Genomic DNA, 16,945 nt, shown 5'->3' on the forward strand with positions numbered 1-16,945 from the left:
GACACCTGTCCACACACTCAATCAAACAGACTCCAACCTCTCCACAATGGCCAAGACCAGAGAGCTGTGTAAGGACATCAGGGATAAAATTGTAGACCTGCACAAGGCTGGGATGGGCTACAGGACAATAGGCAAGCAGCTTGGTGAGAAGGCAACAACTGTTGGCGCAATTATTAGAAAATGGAAGAAGTTCAAGATGACGGTCAATCACCCTCGGTCTGGGGCTCCATGCAAGATCTCACCTCGTGGGGCATCAATGATCATGAGGAAGGTGAGGGATCAGCCCAGAACTACACGGCAGGACCTGGTCAATGACCTAAAGAGAGCTGGGACCACAGTCTCAAAGAAAACCATTAGTAACACACTACGCCGTCATGGATTAAAATCCTGCAGCGCACGCAAGGTCCCCCTGCTCAAGCCAGCGCATGTCCAGGCCCGTCTGAAGTTTGCCAATGACCATCTGGATGATCCAGAGGAGGAATGGGAGAAGGTCATGTGGTCTGATGAGACAAAAATAGAGCTTTTTGGTCTAAACTCCACTCGCCGTGTTTGGAGGAAGAAGAAGGATGAGTACAACCCCAAGAACACCATCCCAACCGTGAAGCATGGAGGTGGAAACATCATTAGTTGGGGATGCTTTTCTGCAAAGGGGACAGGACGACTGCACCGTATTGAGGGGAGGATGGATGGGGCCATGTATCGCGAGATCTTGGCCAACAACCTCCTCCCCTCAGTAAGAGCATTGAAGATGGGTCGTGGCTGGGTCTTCCAGCATGACAACGACCCGAAACACACAGCCAGGGCAACTAAGGAGTGGCTCCGTAAGAAGCATCTCAAGGTCCTGGAGTGGCCTAGCCAGTCTCCAGACCTGAACCCAATAGAAAATCTTTGGAGGGAGCTGAAAGTCCGTATTGCCCAGTGACAGCCCCGAATCCTGAAGGATCTGGAGAAGGTCTGTATGGTAGGAGTGGGCCAAAATCCCTGCTGCAGTGTGTGCAAACCTGGTCAAGACCTACAGGAAACGTATGATCTCTGTAATTGCAAACAAAGGTTTCTGTACCAAATATTAAGTTCTGCTTTTCTGATGTATCAAATACTTATGTCATGCAATAAAATGCAAATTAATTACTTAAAAATCATACAATGTGATTTTCTGGATACATGCTTTGTAAGTAGGAAAACCTGCAAAATCGGCAGTGTATCAAATACTTGTTCTCTCCACTGGCTCTATTTACTCTCAGACTTGAAAATGCTAATTAGCATCAAAGTAGACAACATGCAAGACTACAAATCCCAGCAAGCTCCTGCATGTCATCTCTAGCTGATATCTTTGCTAACAGTTATTGTGTCAATTTAAAACTTGCACAAGACAGTTCATAGAATTGTCCATTTAAATTCATTTTGCCAATTTATTAATTACTACATTTAGGTAATATTAGATAGAGATTTTTTAATTATTTTATTGAATTTTAAAACATACAATCTACCTGCAGTGAAGCAGCTCAACATTTACATCACATTCAGTCATCTAGCAGACGCTCCCATCCAGAGCGACCCACAGGAGCAACCAGGGTCAAGCGTCAAAACAGATCTCCCACCAGGTCAAATTGGGGAGCTGGACCAGCGACCTATCGGTCCCAACTGCCAGGCCACCAACCATCCAAAAATCCCCTATGGGAAAAATGAATGGTGGGAAAATCTATTGGAACCATTTCCCTGTTTGACCGCCAGGTTTTATGGGTATTATGACTCATACTGTAGTACTCTATTGTCTCGAGGCTTAGTGACATCAATAAGGGATCATAGCTTCCACCTGGATTCACCCGGTCAGTGTATGTCATGGAAAGAGCAGGTGTCCTTAATGTTTTATTTACTCAGTGTATATTCAGAGAGATGTGACGATCTACTCCAGTTCAGCCAGTAGTCTGATGCGCTCCAGCAGGTGTGTGTCTACTCAGCCAGTAGTCTGATGTGCTCCAGCAGGTGTGTGTCTACTCAGCCAGTAGTCTGATGTGCTCCAGCAGGTGTGTGTCTACTCAGCCAGTAGTCTGATGTGCTCCAGCAGGTGTGTGTGTGTGTCTACTCAGCCAGTAGTCTGATGTGCTCCAGCAGGTGTGTGTGTGTGTCTACTGAGCCTGTTCAGCCAGTTGTCTGATGCGCTCCAGCAGGTGTGTGTCTACTCAGCCAGTAGTCTGATGTGCTCCAGCAGGTGTGTGTCTACTCAGCCAGTAGTCTGATGTGCTCCAGCAGGTGTGTGTCTACTCAGCCAGTAGTCTGATGTGCTCCAGCAGGTGTGTGTCTACTCAGCCAGTAGTCTGATGTGCTCCAGCAGGTGTGTGTCTACTCAGCCAGTAGTCTGATGCGCTCCAGCAGGTGTGTGTCTACTCAGCCAGTAGTCTGATGTGCTCCAGCAGGTGTGTGTCTACTCAGCCAGTAGTCTGATGTGCTCCAGCAGGTGTGTGTGTGTGTCTACTCAGCCAGTAGTCTGATGTGCTCCAGCAGGTGTGTGTCTACTCAGCCAGTAGTCTGATGTGCTCCAGCAGGTGTGTGTCTACTCAGCCAGTAGTCTGATGTGCTCCAGCAGGTGTGTGTGTGTGTCTACTCAGCCAGTAGTCTGATGTGCTCCAGCAGGTGTGTGTCTACTCAGCCAGTAGTCTGATGTGCTCCAGCAGGTGTGTGTCTACTCAGCCAGTAGTCTGATGTGCTCCAGCAGGTGTGTGTCTACTCAGCCAGTAGTCTGATGTGCTCCAGCAGGTGTGTGTCTACTCAGCCAGTAGTCTGATGTGCTCCAGCAGGTGTGTGTCTACTCAGCCAGTAGACTGATGTGCTCCAGCAGGTGTGTGTCTACTCAGCCAGTAGTCTGATGCGCTCCAGCAGGTGTGTGTCTACTCAGCCAGTAGTCTGATGTGCTCCAGCAGGTGTGTGTCTACTCAGCCAGTAGTCTGATGTGCTCCAGCAGGTGTGTGTGTGTGTCTACTCAGCCAGTAGTCTGATGTGCTCCAGCAGGTGTGTGTCTACTCAGCCAGTAGTCTGATGTGCTCCAGCAGGTGTGTGTCTACTCAGCCAGTAGTCTGATGTGCTCCAGCAGGGTGTGTGTGTGTGTCTACTCAGACAGTAGTCTGATGTGCTCCAGCAGGTGTGTGTCTACTCAGCCAGTAGTCTGATGTGCTCCAGCAGGTGTGTGTCTACTCAGCCAGTAGTCTGATGTGCTCCAGCAGGTGTGTGTCTACTCAGCCAGTAGTCTGATGCGCTCCAGCAGGTGTGTGTCTACTCAGCCAGTAGTCTGATGTGCTCCAGCAGGTGTGTGTCTACTCAGCCAGTAGTCTGATGCGCTCCAGCAGGTGTGTGTGTGTGTCTACTCAGCCAGTAGTCTGATGTGCTCCAGCAGGTGTGTGTGTGTGTCTACTCAGCCAGTAGTCTGATGTGCTCCAGCAGGTGTGTGTGTGTGTCTACTCAGCCAGTAGTCTGATGTGCTCCAGCAGGTGTGTGTGTGTGTCTACTCAGCCAGTAGTCTGATGTGCTCCAGCAGGTGTGTGTGTGTGTGTCTACTCAGCCAGTAGTCTGATGTGCTCCAGCAGGTGTGTGTGTGTGTCTACTCAGCCAGTAGTCTGATGTGCTCCAGCAGGTGTGTGTGTGTGTCTACTCAGCCAGTAGTCTGATGTGCTCCAGCAGGTGTGTGTCTACTCAGCCAGTAGTCTGATGCGCTCCAGCAGGTGTGTGTCTACTCAGCCAGTAGTCTGATGCGCTCCAGCAGGTGTGTGTCTACTCAGCCAGTAGTCTGATGTGCTCCAGCAGGTGTGTGTCTACTGAGCCAGTAGTTTGATGTGCTCCAGCAGGTGTGTGTCTACTCAGCCAGTAGTCTGATGCGCTCCAGCAGGTGTGTGTCTACTCAGCCAGTAGTCTGATGTGCTCCAGCAGGTGTGTGTCTACTCAGCCAGTAGTCTGATGTGCTCCAGCAGGTGTGTGTCTACTCAGCCAGTAGTCTGATGCGCTCCAGCAGGTGTGTGTCTACTCAGCCAGTAGTCTGATGCGCTCCAGCAGGTGTGTGTGTGTGTCTACTCAGCCAGTAGTCTGATGTGCTCCAGCAGGTGTGTGTGTGTGTGTCTACTCAGCCAGTAGTATGATGTGCTCCAGCAGGTGTGTGTGTGTGTCTACTCAGCCAGTAGTCTGATGTGCTCCAGCAGGTGTGTGTCTACTGAGCCAGTAGTCTGATGCGCTCCAGCAGGTGTGTGTCTACTCAGCCAGTAGTCTGATGTGCTCCAGCAGGTGTGTGTGTGTGTCTACTGAGCCTGTTCAGCCAGTTGTCTGATGCGCTCCAGCAGCTCAGAGAAAGAAGGGCGGCCCTGTGGTCTCTGACAATGTCCGAAACAATAAAACACATATTTCAGTCATCTTAATATCCTGAAGAAGGCTGACTCTGCAAGTCAACCTGCCTGCGGGTGTGTGTGTGTGTGTGTGTGTGTGTTACCTCGTGCCAGCACTGGTACATGAGTTGGTAGACATCGCTGGAGGCTTTCTGGGGTCGGTAGAGACGGTTACCTTTGGTGATCTCATCCATTACGTCTACATTAGACCGCCCCTCAAACGGTGTCTTCCCCTCAGTAAACACCTCCCACATCAACACACCTACAAATACACACACATCAGAATGGGAAAACGCACACAAAGAGACATTTTGAACACACATCAGGACACACACTGCGTGTTCTCACCGAAGGACCACACGTCAGACTTGCTGCTGTACTTGTTATAGTGCAAGACCTCAGGAGGAGACCACTTGACTGGAAACTTAGAGCCAGTGGAGCTGGTGTACTGGTTGTCTAACACATACCTGCAACACACATCAATAACGTTATGAGAGAGAGAGAGAGAGAGAGAGAGAGAGAGAGAGAGAGAGAGAGAGAGAGAGAGAGAGAGAGAGAGAGAGAGAGAGAGAGAGAGAGAGAGAGAGAGAGAGAGAGAGAGAGAGAGAGAGAGAGAGAGAGAGAGAGAGAGAGAGAGAGAGAGAGAGAGAGAGAGAGAGAGAGAGAGAGAGAGAGAGAGAGAGAGAGAGAGAGAGAGAGAGAGAGAGAGAGAGAGAGAGAGAGAGAGAGAGAGAGAGAGAGAGAGAGAGAGAGAGAGAGAGAGAGAGAGAGAGAGAGAGAGAGAGAGAGAGAGAGAGAGAGAGAGAGAGAGAGAGAGAGAGAGAGAGAGAGAGAGAGAGAGAGAGAGAGAGAGAGAGAGAGAGAGAGAGAGAGAGAGAGAGAGAGAGAGAGAGAGAGAGAGAGAGAGAGAGAGAGAGAGAGAGAGAGAGAGAGAGAGAGAGAGAGAGAGAGAGAGAGAGAGAGAGAGAGAGAGAGAGAGAGAGAGAGAGAGAGAGAGAATATCCTACATTGTTTTTAGAGTGAAGTACATTGGGGAAAAAACAAAAGAAAACTGCAAGACTGAGTAGGAGACAAAACAAGCAACAAATGAAGAAGATAGGCTTGTGAAAAAGTATATATCTTTATAAAATTGTTCAGTTAGCTTAGCTAGCTGGATTGTTTACCAGTTGCTAAGCAGTTGCTAGGGACTCTCCTAAAAGAAGCTAGCGAGCTAACAAAAAATTTAGCTAGTTAACAACACAATAGAAAGACAAAAGGACAGAAGACAAAGGACATCAACGTAAAACAGTTCTCTAAAGACACTAGAGACAATAATACAAGAAACAACGCTGTTTTGGAAAAGGTGGGCTTCTACTGCAACATTATCGCCAAACATCACCAGCGTTGCTATGGAAAATGTTTACCCACCAGACATCCAGACAGAGAAAGCTAAGAAAAGTTTCAAAGGTTTGATGATGGGACAGAACCATGAATGCCTGTTTGCAGATCTTACCAGTTGCAAAACAATAGCAAATGTAATATTTAATACCAAACGAGGACACATATGGAAAATAGCTCTACTAGACCCCATCACAACACAGCTCTACTAGACCCCATCACAACACAGCTCTACTAGACCCCATCACAACACAGCTCTACTAGACCCCATCACAACACAGCTCTACTAGACCCCATCACAACACAGCTCTACTAGACCCCATCACAACACAGCTCTACTAGACCCCATCACAACACAGCTCTACTAGACCCCATCACAACACAGCTCTACTAGACCCGGCCCATCACAACACAGCTCTACTAGACCCCATCACAACACAGCTCTACTAGACCCCATCACAACACAGCACTACTAGACCCCATCACAACACAGCACTACTAGACCCCATCACAACACCGCTCTACTAGACCCCATCACAACACAGCTCTACTAGACCCCATCACAACACAGCTCTACTAGACCCCATCACAACACAGCTCTACTAGACCCCATCACAACACAGCTCTACTAGACCCCATCACAACACAGCTCTACTAGACCCCATCACAACACAGCTCTACTAGACCCCATCACAACACAGCTCTACTAGACCCCATCACAACACAGCTCTACTAGACCCCATCACAACACAGCTCTACTAGACCCCATCACAACACAGCTCTACTAGACCCCATCACAACACAGCTCTACTAGACCCCATCACAACACAGCTCTACTAGACCCCATCACAACACAGCTCTACTAGACCCCATCACAACACAGCTCTACTAGACCCCATCACAACACAGCTCTACTAGACCCCATCACAACACAGCTCTACTAGACCCGGCCCATCACAACACAGCTCTACTAGACCCGGCCCATCACAACACAGCTCTACTAGACCCCATCACAACACAGCTCTACAAGACCCGGCCCATCACAACACAGCACCACTAGACCCGGCCCATCACAACACAGCACTGACCACTACTCCTGGGTCGGGCAGAACACTGTCCTTCAGAGAAGTGGACCACATGATGCAGTCCACACCATGTATCATTCAGATCATCAGCCTACATATGCTGAGGTAACCTCTGGCAAAAGACACCTAGAACTATCAGAGATAGGAGAGGTGCGCCAACTACTGCATCTAATATGCAGACTACTGGGATAGACAGACCCTTTAATTCACACACCTCACACACAAGAAACACATACGTACAAGGGATTGCATTATACTTATTTTTAGTGTTTTTATTCCATTCCATTCTTGTTGATTTGTTTATAACTATTCTTTATTTTGGTATTATAATAATAATTATATTTGTAATGATGGTTTTATAATAATAATTATATGTGTAATGATGGGTATATGTGTATGTGTATATATACAGTATATATATATATATATATATATATATATATATGTGTGTGTATGTGTGTATATGTACAGTTGAAGTCGGAAGTTTACATACACTTAGGTTGGAGTCATTTAAACTCGTTTTTCAACCACTCCACAAATTTCTTGTTAACAAACTATAGTTTTGGCATGTCGGTTAGGACATTACTTTGTGCATGACACAAGTCATTTTTCCAACAATTGTTTACAGACAGATTATTTCACTTATAATTCACTGTATCGCAATTCCAGTGGGTCAGAAGTTTACATACACTAAGTTGACTGTGCCTTTAAACAGCTTGGAAAATTCCAGAAAATGATGTCATGCTTTAGAAGCTTCTGATAGGCTAATTGACATCATTTGAGCCAATTGGAGGTGTACCTGTGGATGTATTTCAAGGCCTACCTTCAAACTCAGTGCCTCTTTGCTTGACATAATGAGAAAATCAAAATAAATCAGCCAAGAGCTCAGAAAAAAATTTGTAGACCTCCACAAGTTTGAAGCACGGGGGTGGCAGCATCATGCTGTGGGGGTGCTTTGTTGCAGGAGGGACTGGTGCACTTCACAAAATAGATGGCATCATGAGGAAGGAATATTATGTGAATCTAGTGAAGCAACATCTCAAGACATCAGTCAGGAAGTTAAAGCTTGGTCGCAAATGGGTCTTCCAAATGGACAATGACCCCAAGCATACTTCCAAAGTTGTGGCAAAATGGCTTAAGGACAACAAAGTCAAGGTATTGGAGTGGCCATCACAAAGCCCTGACCTCAATGCTATAGAACATTTGTGGGCAGAACTGAAAAAGCATGTGCGAGCAAGGAGGCCTACAAACCTGACTCAGTTACACCAGCTCTGTCAGGAGGAATGGGCAAAAATTCACCCAACTTATTGTGGGAAGCTTGTGGAAGGTTACCCGAAACGTTTGACCCAAGTTAAACAATTTAAAGGCAATGCTACCAAATACTAATTGAGTGTATGTAAACTTCTGACCCACTGGGAATGTGATGAAAGAAATAAAAGCTGAAATAAATCATTCTCTCTACTATTATTCTGACATTTCACATTCTTAAAATAAAGTGGTGATCCTAACTGATCTAAGACAAGGAATTTTTACTAGGATTAAATGTCAGGAATTGTGAAAAACTGAGTTTAAATGTATTTGGCTAAGGTGTATGTAAACTTCCGACTTCAACTGTATGTATGTATATTTATTTATTTACATTTATTTTAAATTATTTTTTCTTAATTTTTTCAATGTACTTTACTCAAACCAGTGAATATCACTGATTATAAATGAGATCATTAACTATCAGCTCTTGGAATATCCAGGGCCTGTACTCTTCACATTTTGGTTATAAAACAACAAATCCAGAATTTCTTAAAAACATCAAGGGACAGGACATGATAATCCTACAGGAAACATGGTGTCGTGGAGACATTGATACTCAGTGTCCCTCAGGCTATAGAGAAAGTTTACTACCATCAATCAAACATAAAAGTGTTAAAGGGCTCAGGTAGAATAATCATTTGGCATAAGCAGGACATAGCACTGAATGAAATGAAAAAAGGTACTAATCACATTTGGTTAAAACTTAACAAAGGTACAATCTATTGTGACAATGATGTATACATATGTGCAGCTTATGCTCCTCCTTCAGATTCATCATATTATGATGATCAGTTTTTTTTGACAATCTCCATACAGAAATCCTTCAATTTCAGGCAGAGGGTAAAGTGCTTCTTTGTGGAGATTTCAATGCGAGAACAGGTTCTGAGCCTGACTACACTGATGCGGGAGGTAACCACCACATATTGGGACACCCCTCTTTGTACAGTAGCCCTATTATAAATAATAGAAACAGTCCTGACCAAATACTGAACCAAAACGGCAAGGAGTTAGTGCATCTCTGTCGAGCCTTAGGCCTGTACATGCTTCATGGTAGAATCAGAGGGGACTCTTTACTGCTCAGCTCTTGGGACAAGGGTAGTCAATTGTGCCATCACAGACACCATTGTCAGATCACAGTCACGTGTTTCTAAAGAAATTAACCAGCAATACTCATTCAAAAAAACTGCCCAATAAACTCTACAACATGAACCAATCGTACAGATGGGCTCCAAACAGTGCAGAGAGATTCATTGAAACATTGAACTCAAATGAAATGATGAACTCTATACAGTTTTTCAATAACTCACAATACCAAAACAATAAACAAGGTGTCAATTCGGCTACTCAAAACATCAATTGCATATTCCAAAAAGCAGCATCAAAAGCAAATTTGAGAAAACCAATGAAATGCAATATCAGAAACAAAAAACAAAATGTTTCTGAAAAATTGTTTGATAACGAATGTAAAAACAATTAGAAAACAACTAAGACAAATGTCAAATGAAAGACATAAGCAGCAAAACAACCCAGAGCTAAGCTATGAATACTCTGAAACTCTGAAACAGTATAAACATACACTGAAACGCAAGAAATTGAATTATACCAGTAAGACACTTGATGAAATTGAAAATGCAATTGAACAAAATCAGTTCTGGGACATGTGGAACAGTTTAAGCATGACAAAGCCACAAGAATTACCCATACAATATGAAGGAATTTGGATTTTTTAAATAATCTATACAAAAACATCCCACAAAAAGACTTACAACATAACCAATTAGAAATTCAAGAAAAATGGAACATCCTTAAATTAGTAATTAAAAACAACCAAAATCCATTCGATTATTATTAACCCAACAAGAACTAAATGAAAAGCTCAAATCTATAAAATCAAAGAAGGCTTGTGGTCTAGGTAACATCAGAAATTAAATGCTGAAAAACATCACACCTGAGTTGCAAAATGCTGTGCTTAAATTGTTCAACATAGTTTTATCTTCTGGCTGCTTCCCTGATGTCTGGAACCAGGGGCCCATCTCCCCTATCCACAAAAGTGGAGACAAATCAGACCCCAATAATTACACTACTGACCATATATACACCTTACACACACTAATTAATAAACACGTCCACCAAAAAAAAGAGGGCAAAATCATTGCTTGCTTTATTGACTTTAAAAAAGCATTTGATTCTATTTGGCACAAAGGTCTTGTCATGGATTCAGCCGAGGCTGCTCCTCCTCCTTGCTCGGGCAGGCTTCGGCGTTCGTCGTCACCGGAGTACTAGCTGCTACCGATCTATGTTTCTGTGTTCTACTTGTTTTGTCTTCATTGTACACACCTGGTTCCCATTATGTCTATGATTTGTTCCCTATTTAACCCTCTGGCTCCCACTGTGTTTGTTCTATGTTTGGTGTTATCGACTGGTGAGCGGGATTATCCTCCCTGCGTGGAGTTTATATTCGTTTGTTATTTTCACGAGTAAAGTACGTTGTCTACTAGCTCTGTGTCCTGCGCCTGACTCCGTCCTACCGCTACGCACTGACACCCTGACAGAAACACGCACCTCAAAGGGAGTCAGCAGGTACATTAATTCCTTCCGGATCAGTGGAGGAACGCGTCCAACAGCAGGCGACCATGATCCAGACTCTCGGCACCGCAATGGAGCGCGTGTTGAACACCATGGAGCGATGGGAGAGAGGGGGTTTGCCTACACCTCCTCCAACTACACTGCAACCCACACAGTTGTCCACCCCTTCGTCACCTGGGTCCAGTGGGATTCGGCTCTCGCTCCCGAGGGCATACGATGGTACAGCTGCCGGGTGTCATCCACCCGGCTCCCTCGGGATACGAGAGCGTGTCCGCCCTCATCTCCTGTCTGTCAGGGAGAGCGCTCGAGTGGGCCAACGCTGAGTGGGGAGGGATAGACACGGCGTCGGTGCGCTATGAGGATTTCACCCGCCGCTTCCGGGCGTTATTCGATAATCCACCAGAGGGGAGAGCGGCGGGGGAACGTCTGTTCCACCTCAGACAGGAGAAGAGGAGCGCACAGGACTTCGCACTGGACTTCAGGACCCTGGCTGCCAGCGCAGGATGGAATGAGAGGGCCCTGATTGACCACTACCGATGCAGCCTACGGGAGGACGTTCGTCGGGAGCTGGCCTGCAGGGACACCACCCTTAACCTGGACCAGCTGGTGGATTTGTCGATAAGGCTGGATAACCTGTTGGCGACCCGCGGACGTCCGGATTAGGGGCCGTCCATTCCATCCCCCAGCACCTCCGACCCTACACCGATGGAGCTCGGAGATGCTGCTCTCAGGGAAACCGGTGGCCGCAGAGGACACACTGCTGGTCGGTGCTGGGGAGGGTCCTCAGGGAGTTGAGGCAGCAGGCAGAGCATTAGTGGACCGTCCCAGGTGAGTAGGCACCCTGTTGCGCACATGTGTATTGACATCGAATTTACAGAGTTTTCCCCGCATTCCCAGCATAAGGCGCTCGTAGATTCAGGCGCAGCTGGGAACTTTATTGATCGTAAGTTTTCCCGTAGATTAGGGATTCCTATTGTTCCTGTTGATGTGCCCTTCCCTGTACATGCCTTAGATAGTCGCCCTTTAGGGTCAGGCCTGATTAGGGAGGTCACAGCTCCACTCTGGATGAAAACGCAGGAGGGTCATGAGGAGAGAATTAGACTCTTTCTGATTGATTCTCCTGCGTTTCCAGTGGTGTTGGGGCTTCCCTGGTTAACCTCTCATGGCAACAGAGGGCTCTCAAGGGATGGTCACGTCAGTGCTCGGGGAGGTGTGTAGGTTTTTCAATAGGTGCAACTACGGTGGAAAGTCCAAACCATGTCTCCACAATGCACATTCCCCACGAATATGCCGATTTGGCTCTCGCCTTCAGTAAAAAGAGGGCGACTAAATTACCACCCCATCGACAGGGGGATTGTGCGATAAATCTCCGGGAGGGCGCTGCACTTGTGTATCCCCTGTCACAGGAGGAGAAGGCGGCTATGGAAACATATATCTCAGAATCTCTGAGACGGGGATACATTCGGCCTTCCACTTCAACTGTCTCCTCAAGTTTCTTTTTTGTGAAGAAGGATGGAAGTTTACACCCGTGCATTGACTACCGTGGTCTCAATCAGATCACTGTTAAGTACAGTTATCCACTACCTCTCATTGCTAGTATGACGGAGTCATTGCACAGGGCACGCTTCTTCACTAAATTGGATCTCAGGAGCGCGTACAACCTGGTGCGTATCCGGGAGGGGGATGAGTGGAAGACGGCATTTAGTACCACATCTGGGCACTATGAGTACCTCATCATGCCGTACGGGTTGATGAATGCTCCATCAGTCTTCCAATCCTTTGTCGATGAGATTTCCAGGGACCTGCACGGACAGGGTGTAGTGGTGTATATAGATGATATTCTCATCTACTCCGCTACACGCGACGAGCATGTGTCCCTGGTGCGCAAGGTGCTTGGTAGACTGTTGGAACATAACCTGTACGTCAAGGCGGAGAAATGTCTGTTCTTTCAAAAGTCTGTCTCCTTCCTAGGGCACCACCTGTCCGCGTCAGGGGTGGAGATGGAGATTGACCGCATTTCGGCCGTGCGTAATTGGCCGACTCGAACCACGGTTAAGGAGGTGCAGCGATTCTTAGGTTTTGCCAACTACTACCGGAGGTTTATCCAGGGCTTTGGTCAGGTAGCGGCTCCCATTACCTCCTTGCTGAAGGGAGGACTGGTGCCTCTACAGTGGTCAGCTGAGGCGGACAGGGCGTTTGGTCATCTGAAGGACCTGTTTACCTCGGCTCCAGTGCTGGCTCTTCCGGATCCCTCCTTGGCATTCACAGTCGAGGTGGACGCGTCCGAGGCTGGGATAGGAGCTGTACTGTCTCAGCGCTCGGGTACGCCACCAAAGCTCCGCCCCTGTGCTTTCTTTTCGAAGAAGCTCAGCCTGGCGGAGCGCAACTATGATGTGGGGGACCGGGAGCTGTGGTTAAAGGTCTGAAAAGTGTGGAGGCATTGGCTTGAGGGGGCTAAACACCCTTTACTCATTTTGACTGACCACCGCAATCTGGAGTACATCCGGGCGGCGAGGAGACTGAACCCTCGCCAGGCAAGGTGGGCCATGTTTTTCACCCATTTTGTGTTCACCCTTTCTTACAGATCAGGTTCCCAGAACGCTAAGGCAGACACTCTGTCGCTCTCGCTGTATGACACAGAGGAGAGGTCCATGGAGCCCACTCCCATACTTCCGGCTTCGTGTCTGGTGGCACCGGTGGTGTGGGAGGTTGACGCGGACATCGAGTGGGCGTTACAGAGCCCACTCCCCCCCAGTGTCCATGTCGTATGTACGTGCCGTTAGATGTCCGCGATCGATTGATCTATTGGGCTCACACGTCCCCCTCCTCTGGTCATCCTGGCATCGGTCGGACAGTGCACTTTAGTGGGAAGTACTGGTGGCCCACCTTAGCTCAGGACATGAGGGTTTATGTTTCTTCCTGTTCGGTGTGCGCTCAGTGCAAGGCACCTAGACACCTGCCCAGAGGGAAATTACAACCCCTACCAGTTCCACAACGGCCGTGGTCCCACCTATCGGTGGATTACGTTACGGACCTTCCCCCGTCACAAGGGAACACCACGATCCTGGTCGTTGTGGATCGGTTTTCTAAGTCCTGCCGTCTCATTCCCCTGCCGGGTCTCCCTACTGCCCTACAGACTGCGGAGGCCCTATTTACACACGTCTTCCGGCACTACGGGGTACCTGAGGATATAGTGTCTGATCGGGGTTCCCAGTTCACCTCAAGGGTCTGGAGGGCGTTCATGGAACGTCTGGGGGTCTCGGTCAGCCTGACCTCAGGGTTTCACCCCGAGAGTAATGGGCAGGTGGAAAGAGTAAACCAGGATGTGGGTAGGTTTCTGCGGTCCTATTGCCAGGACCGGCGGGGGGAGTGGTCGGTTTTCCTCCCCTGGGCAGAGATGGCCCAAAACTCACTCCGCCACTCCTCTACTAACCTTACTCCATTCCAGTGTGTTTTAGGTTATCAACTGGTACTGGCACCTTGGCATCAGAGCCAGATCGAGACACCTGCGGTGGAGGAGTGGTTTCGGCGCTCAAAAGAGACCTGGAACGCTGCCAATGTACGCCTGCAATAGGCCATCAGGCGACAGAAGGCGAGCGCCAACCGCCACCGCAGTGAGGCTGGGACTGGGTCTGGCTCTCGATCCGAAACCTGCCCCTTCGCCTGCCCAGCCGGAAGCTGGGTCGGCGGTTTGTGGGGCCATTTAAAGTCCTGAGGAGATTGAACAAGGTTTGTTATAGGTTACAGCTTCCTTATAGGTTACAGTGTCGTATTAACCCCTCGTTCCATGTGTCTCTCCTCAGGCCGGTGGTAGCTGGTCCACTCCAGGAGACTGAGGTACGGGAGGTTCCTCCGCCCCCACTGGACATTGAGGGGGCACCGGCGTACTCGGTCCGTTCCATCTTGGATTCGAGGCGTCGGGTGGGGGGCCTGCAGTATCTCGTGGAGTGGGAGGGGTACGGTGGTATCTCGTGGCTGTAACTGTCACGGATTCAGCCGAGGCTGCTCCTCCTCCTTGCTCGGGCAGGCTTCGGCGTTCGTCGTCACCGGAGTACTAGCTGCTACTGATCTATGTTTCTGTGTTCTACTTGTTTTGTCTTTATTGTTCACACCTGGTTCCCATTATGTCTATGATTTGTTCCCTATTTAACCCTCTGGCTCCCACTGTGTTGTGTGCGTGTTTGTTCTATGTTTGGTGTCATCGACTGGTGAGCGGGATTGTCCTCCCTGCGTGGAGTTTATATTCATTTGTTATTTTACGAGTAAAGTACGTTGTCTACTAGCTCTGTGTCCTGTGCCTGACTCCGTCCTACCGCTACACACTGACACCTGACAGGTCTATTCTTCAAAATTCTCCAAAGTGGGCTTGGTGGTAAGGTGTATAACTTCATAAAATGTATGTACACAGAAAACAAGTGTGCAATAAAAATCTGAAACCAAAGGACAGAATTATTTTCACAACGTCGTGGTGTGAGACAAGGCTGCAGTTTGAGTCCAAACCTTTTCAACATTTATATAAATGAATTAGCAGACATGTTGGACCATTTGCAGCCTCAGGACTCACACTATTTGACACAGAGGTAAAATACCTGCTATATGCTGATGATTTAGTTATTCATCACCAACCAAAGAAGGTCTTCAACAGAACCTTAACATTCTGGAGCAATATTGCCATAATTGGGCCCTGGCAGTAAAATAAAATAAAAACTCAAATCATGATTTTCCAGAAAAATCCCAGATGTCAGAAACACAAATATAAATTCACCCTGAACAACACCATAATTGAACACACTAAAAATGACTCATACCTTGGTCTGACCATATCTGCATCAGGAAACATTAATATGGCAGTGAATGCACTCAAAGAAAAAGCTAGCAGAGCATTGTATGCAATAAAAATTTAATTATTAAAAATCAACATCCCAATTAAAATTTGGACCAACATATTTGACAGCATAATCCTACCAATGGCTCTTTACGGAAGTGAAGTTTGGGGGCCACTCAATAAACTGGAGTTTAAAATGTGGGACAAACATCCAATTGAAGCCCTACATGCAGAATTCTGTCGGAAAATTCTACAATTCCAGAGAAATACACCAACTAATGCATGTAGGGCAGAATTGGGCCTCTTTCCAGTGGTAATGAAAGTACAAAAAATATCATTAAAATGTTGGCTACACCTAAATTCAAGTCCAAATTCAAGTCTCCAATTTAAAGCACTTCAAACCCAAGAGCTGAGCCCAGAAACGAGCCCTCTCAATCAGCTGGTGTTGGACCTAACCAACCAAGCTGACACCAGCACTGCTTCAAAATAAATAATTCAAATAAACAAAATCATGAACCAATCAAAGGACTCATATTTACAACATTGGAAAAACGAAACAAAATCCCAATGCCGACTAAATTGCCATCTGGCCCTAAACAGAGAATATTAATTGGCTGATTATCTCTACTCTGTCAGAGATACGAAGCAGAGACAGATCCTTATCAAGTACAGGCTGAGTGACCATCAATTGGCCATAGAAACCGGCAGACATAAAAAGACATGGCTACCCAAAGAGGAGCGTGTATGTGGTCACTGCACAACAGGGGAGGTAGAAACAGAGATGCACTTTCTCCTTTACTGTGATAAATATTCCTCACAAAGAGATTCATTATTCACAGAAATTACTACATTTATTCCAAATGTTAACTTATTAAACCCAGAGGAAAAACTAAAAATACTAATGGGTGAAGGAGAAATGGCTCCTCTTGCAGCCAAATATGTATTTGCCTGCCATAGCCTGAGGGACACTGAATAATAACATCTGCATAGTAAACAGTAACTTACTTATTATTAGTATTATTATTATTATTACTATTATTATTATTATTATTATTATTATTATTATTATTATTGTTGTGATTATTATTCCAAATAGTAGTGGTACGGGTAGTAGGGGTGATGGTAATGATATCAGTTTAATGATGGTGGTGGTAGTAGTAGTAGTAGTGGTAGTAATGATGATGGTAGTAGGGGTGATGGTAATGATAGCAGTTTAATGATGGTGGTGGTAGTAGTAGTAATGATGATGGTAGTAGGGGTGATGGTAATGATAGCAGTTTAATGATGGTGGTGGTAGTAGTAGTAGTAATGATGATGGTAGTAGGGGTGATGGTAATGACAGCAGTTTAATGATGGTGGTGGTAGTATTAGTAGTAATGGTAATGATAGTAGTTTAATGA

General features: G+C 46.6%; 1 protein-coding gene and 1 long non-coding RNA gene across 10 annotated transcripts in view; one reads left to right on the plus strand and one right to left on the minus strand.

The window, feature by feature from the left end:
* The first annotated feature begins 1,508 nt into the window (after nt 1-1,508).
* On the plus strand, nt 1,509-4,098 carry LOC123483272. Of its 9 annotated transcripts, none has more exons than XR_006658157.1 (3): nt 1,509-3,142; nt 3,178-3,341; nt 3,673-4,098. It is a non-coding gene; the product is annotated as an uncharacterized LOC123483272 (long non-coding RNA). The 9 variants fall into 9 exon arrangements; XR_006658156.1 differs by having other exon boundaries at nt 1,509-2,877; nt 3,007-3,341; XR_006658163.1 differs by having other exon boundaries at nt 1,509-2,373; nt 2,503-3,341.
* Nucleotides 4,099-4,119: 21 nt separating this feature from the next.
* The window catches only part of txk (TXK tyrosine kinase), a 38,117-nt gene continuing 25,291 nt past the window's right edge, over nt 4,120-16,945 (minus strand). The window contains exons 13-15 of the mRNA XM_041882298.2: nt 4,713-4,831; nt 4,469-4,626; nt 4,120-4,352 (exon numbers count right to left, since the gene is read on the minus strand). Coding sequence (XP_041738232.1) covers nt 4,281-4,352; nt 4,469-4,626; nt 4,713-4,831 — 349 coding nt within the window. The 3' untranslated portion in view covers nt 4,120-4,280. The remainder of the gene's footprint in view (nt 4,353-4,468; nt 4,627-4,712; nt 4,832-16,945) is intronic.

Source organism: Coregonus clupeaformis, unplaced genomic scaffold (genome assembly GCF_020615455.1).
Source record: "Coregonus clupeaformis isolate EN_2021a unplaced genomic scaffold, ASM2061545v1 scaf0059, whole genome shotgun sequence".
In the NCBI taxonomy this organism is placed as follows: Eukaryota; Metazoa; Chordata; class Actinopteri; order Salmoniformes; family Salmonidae; genus Coregonus; species Coregonus clupeaformis.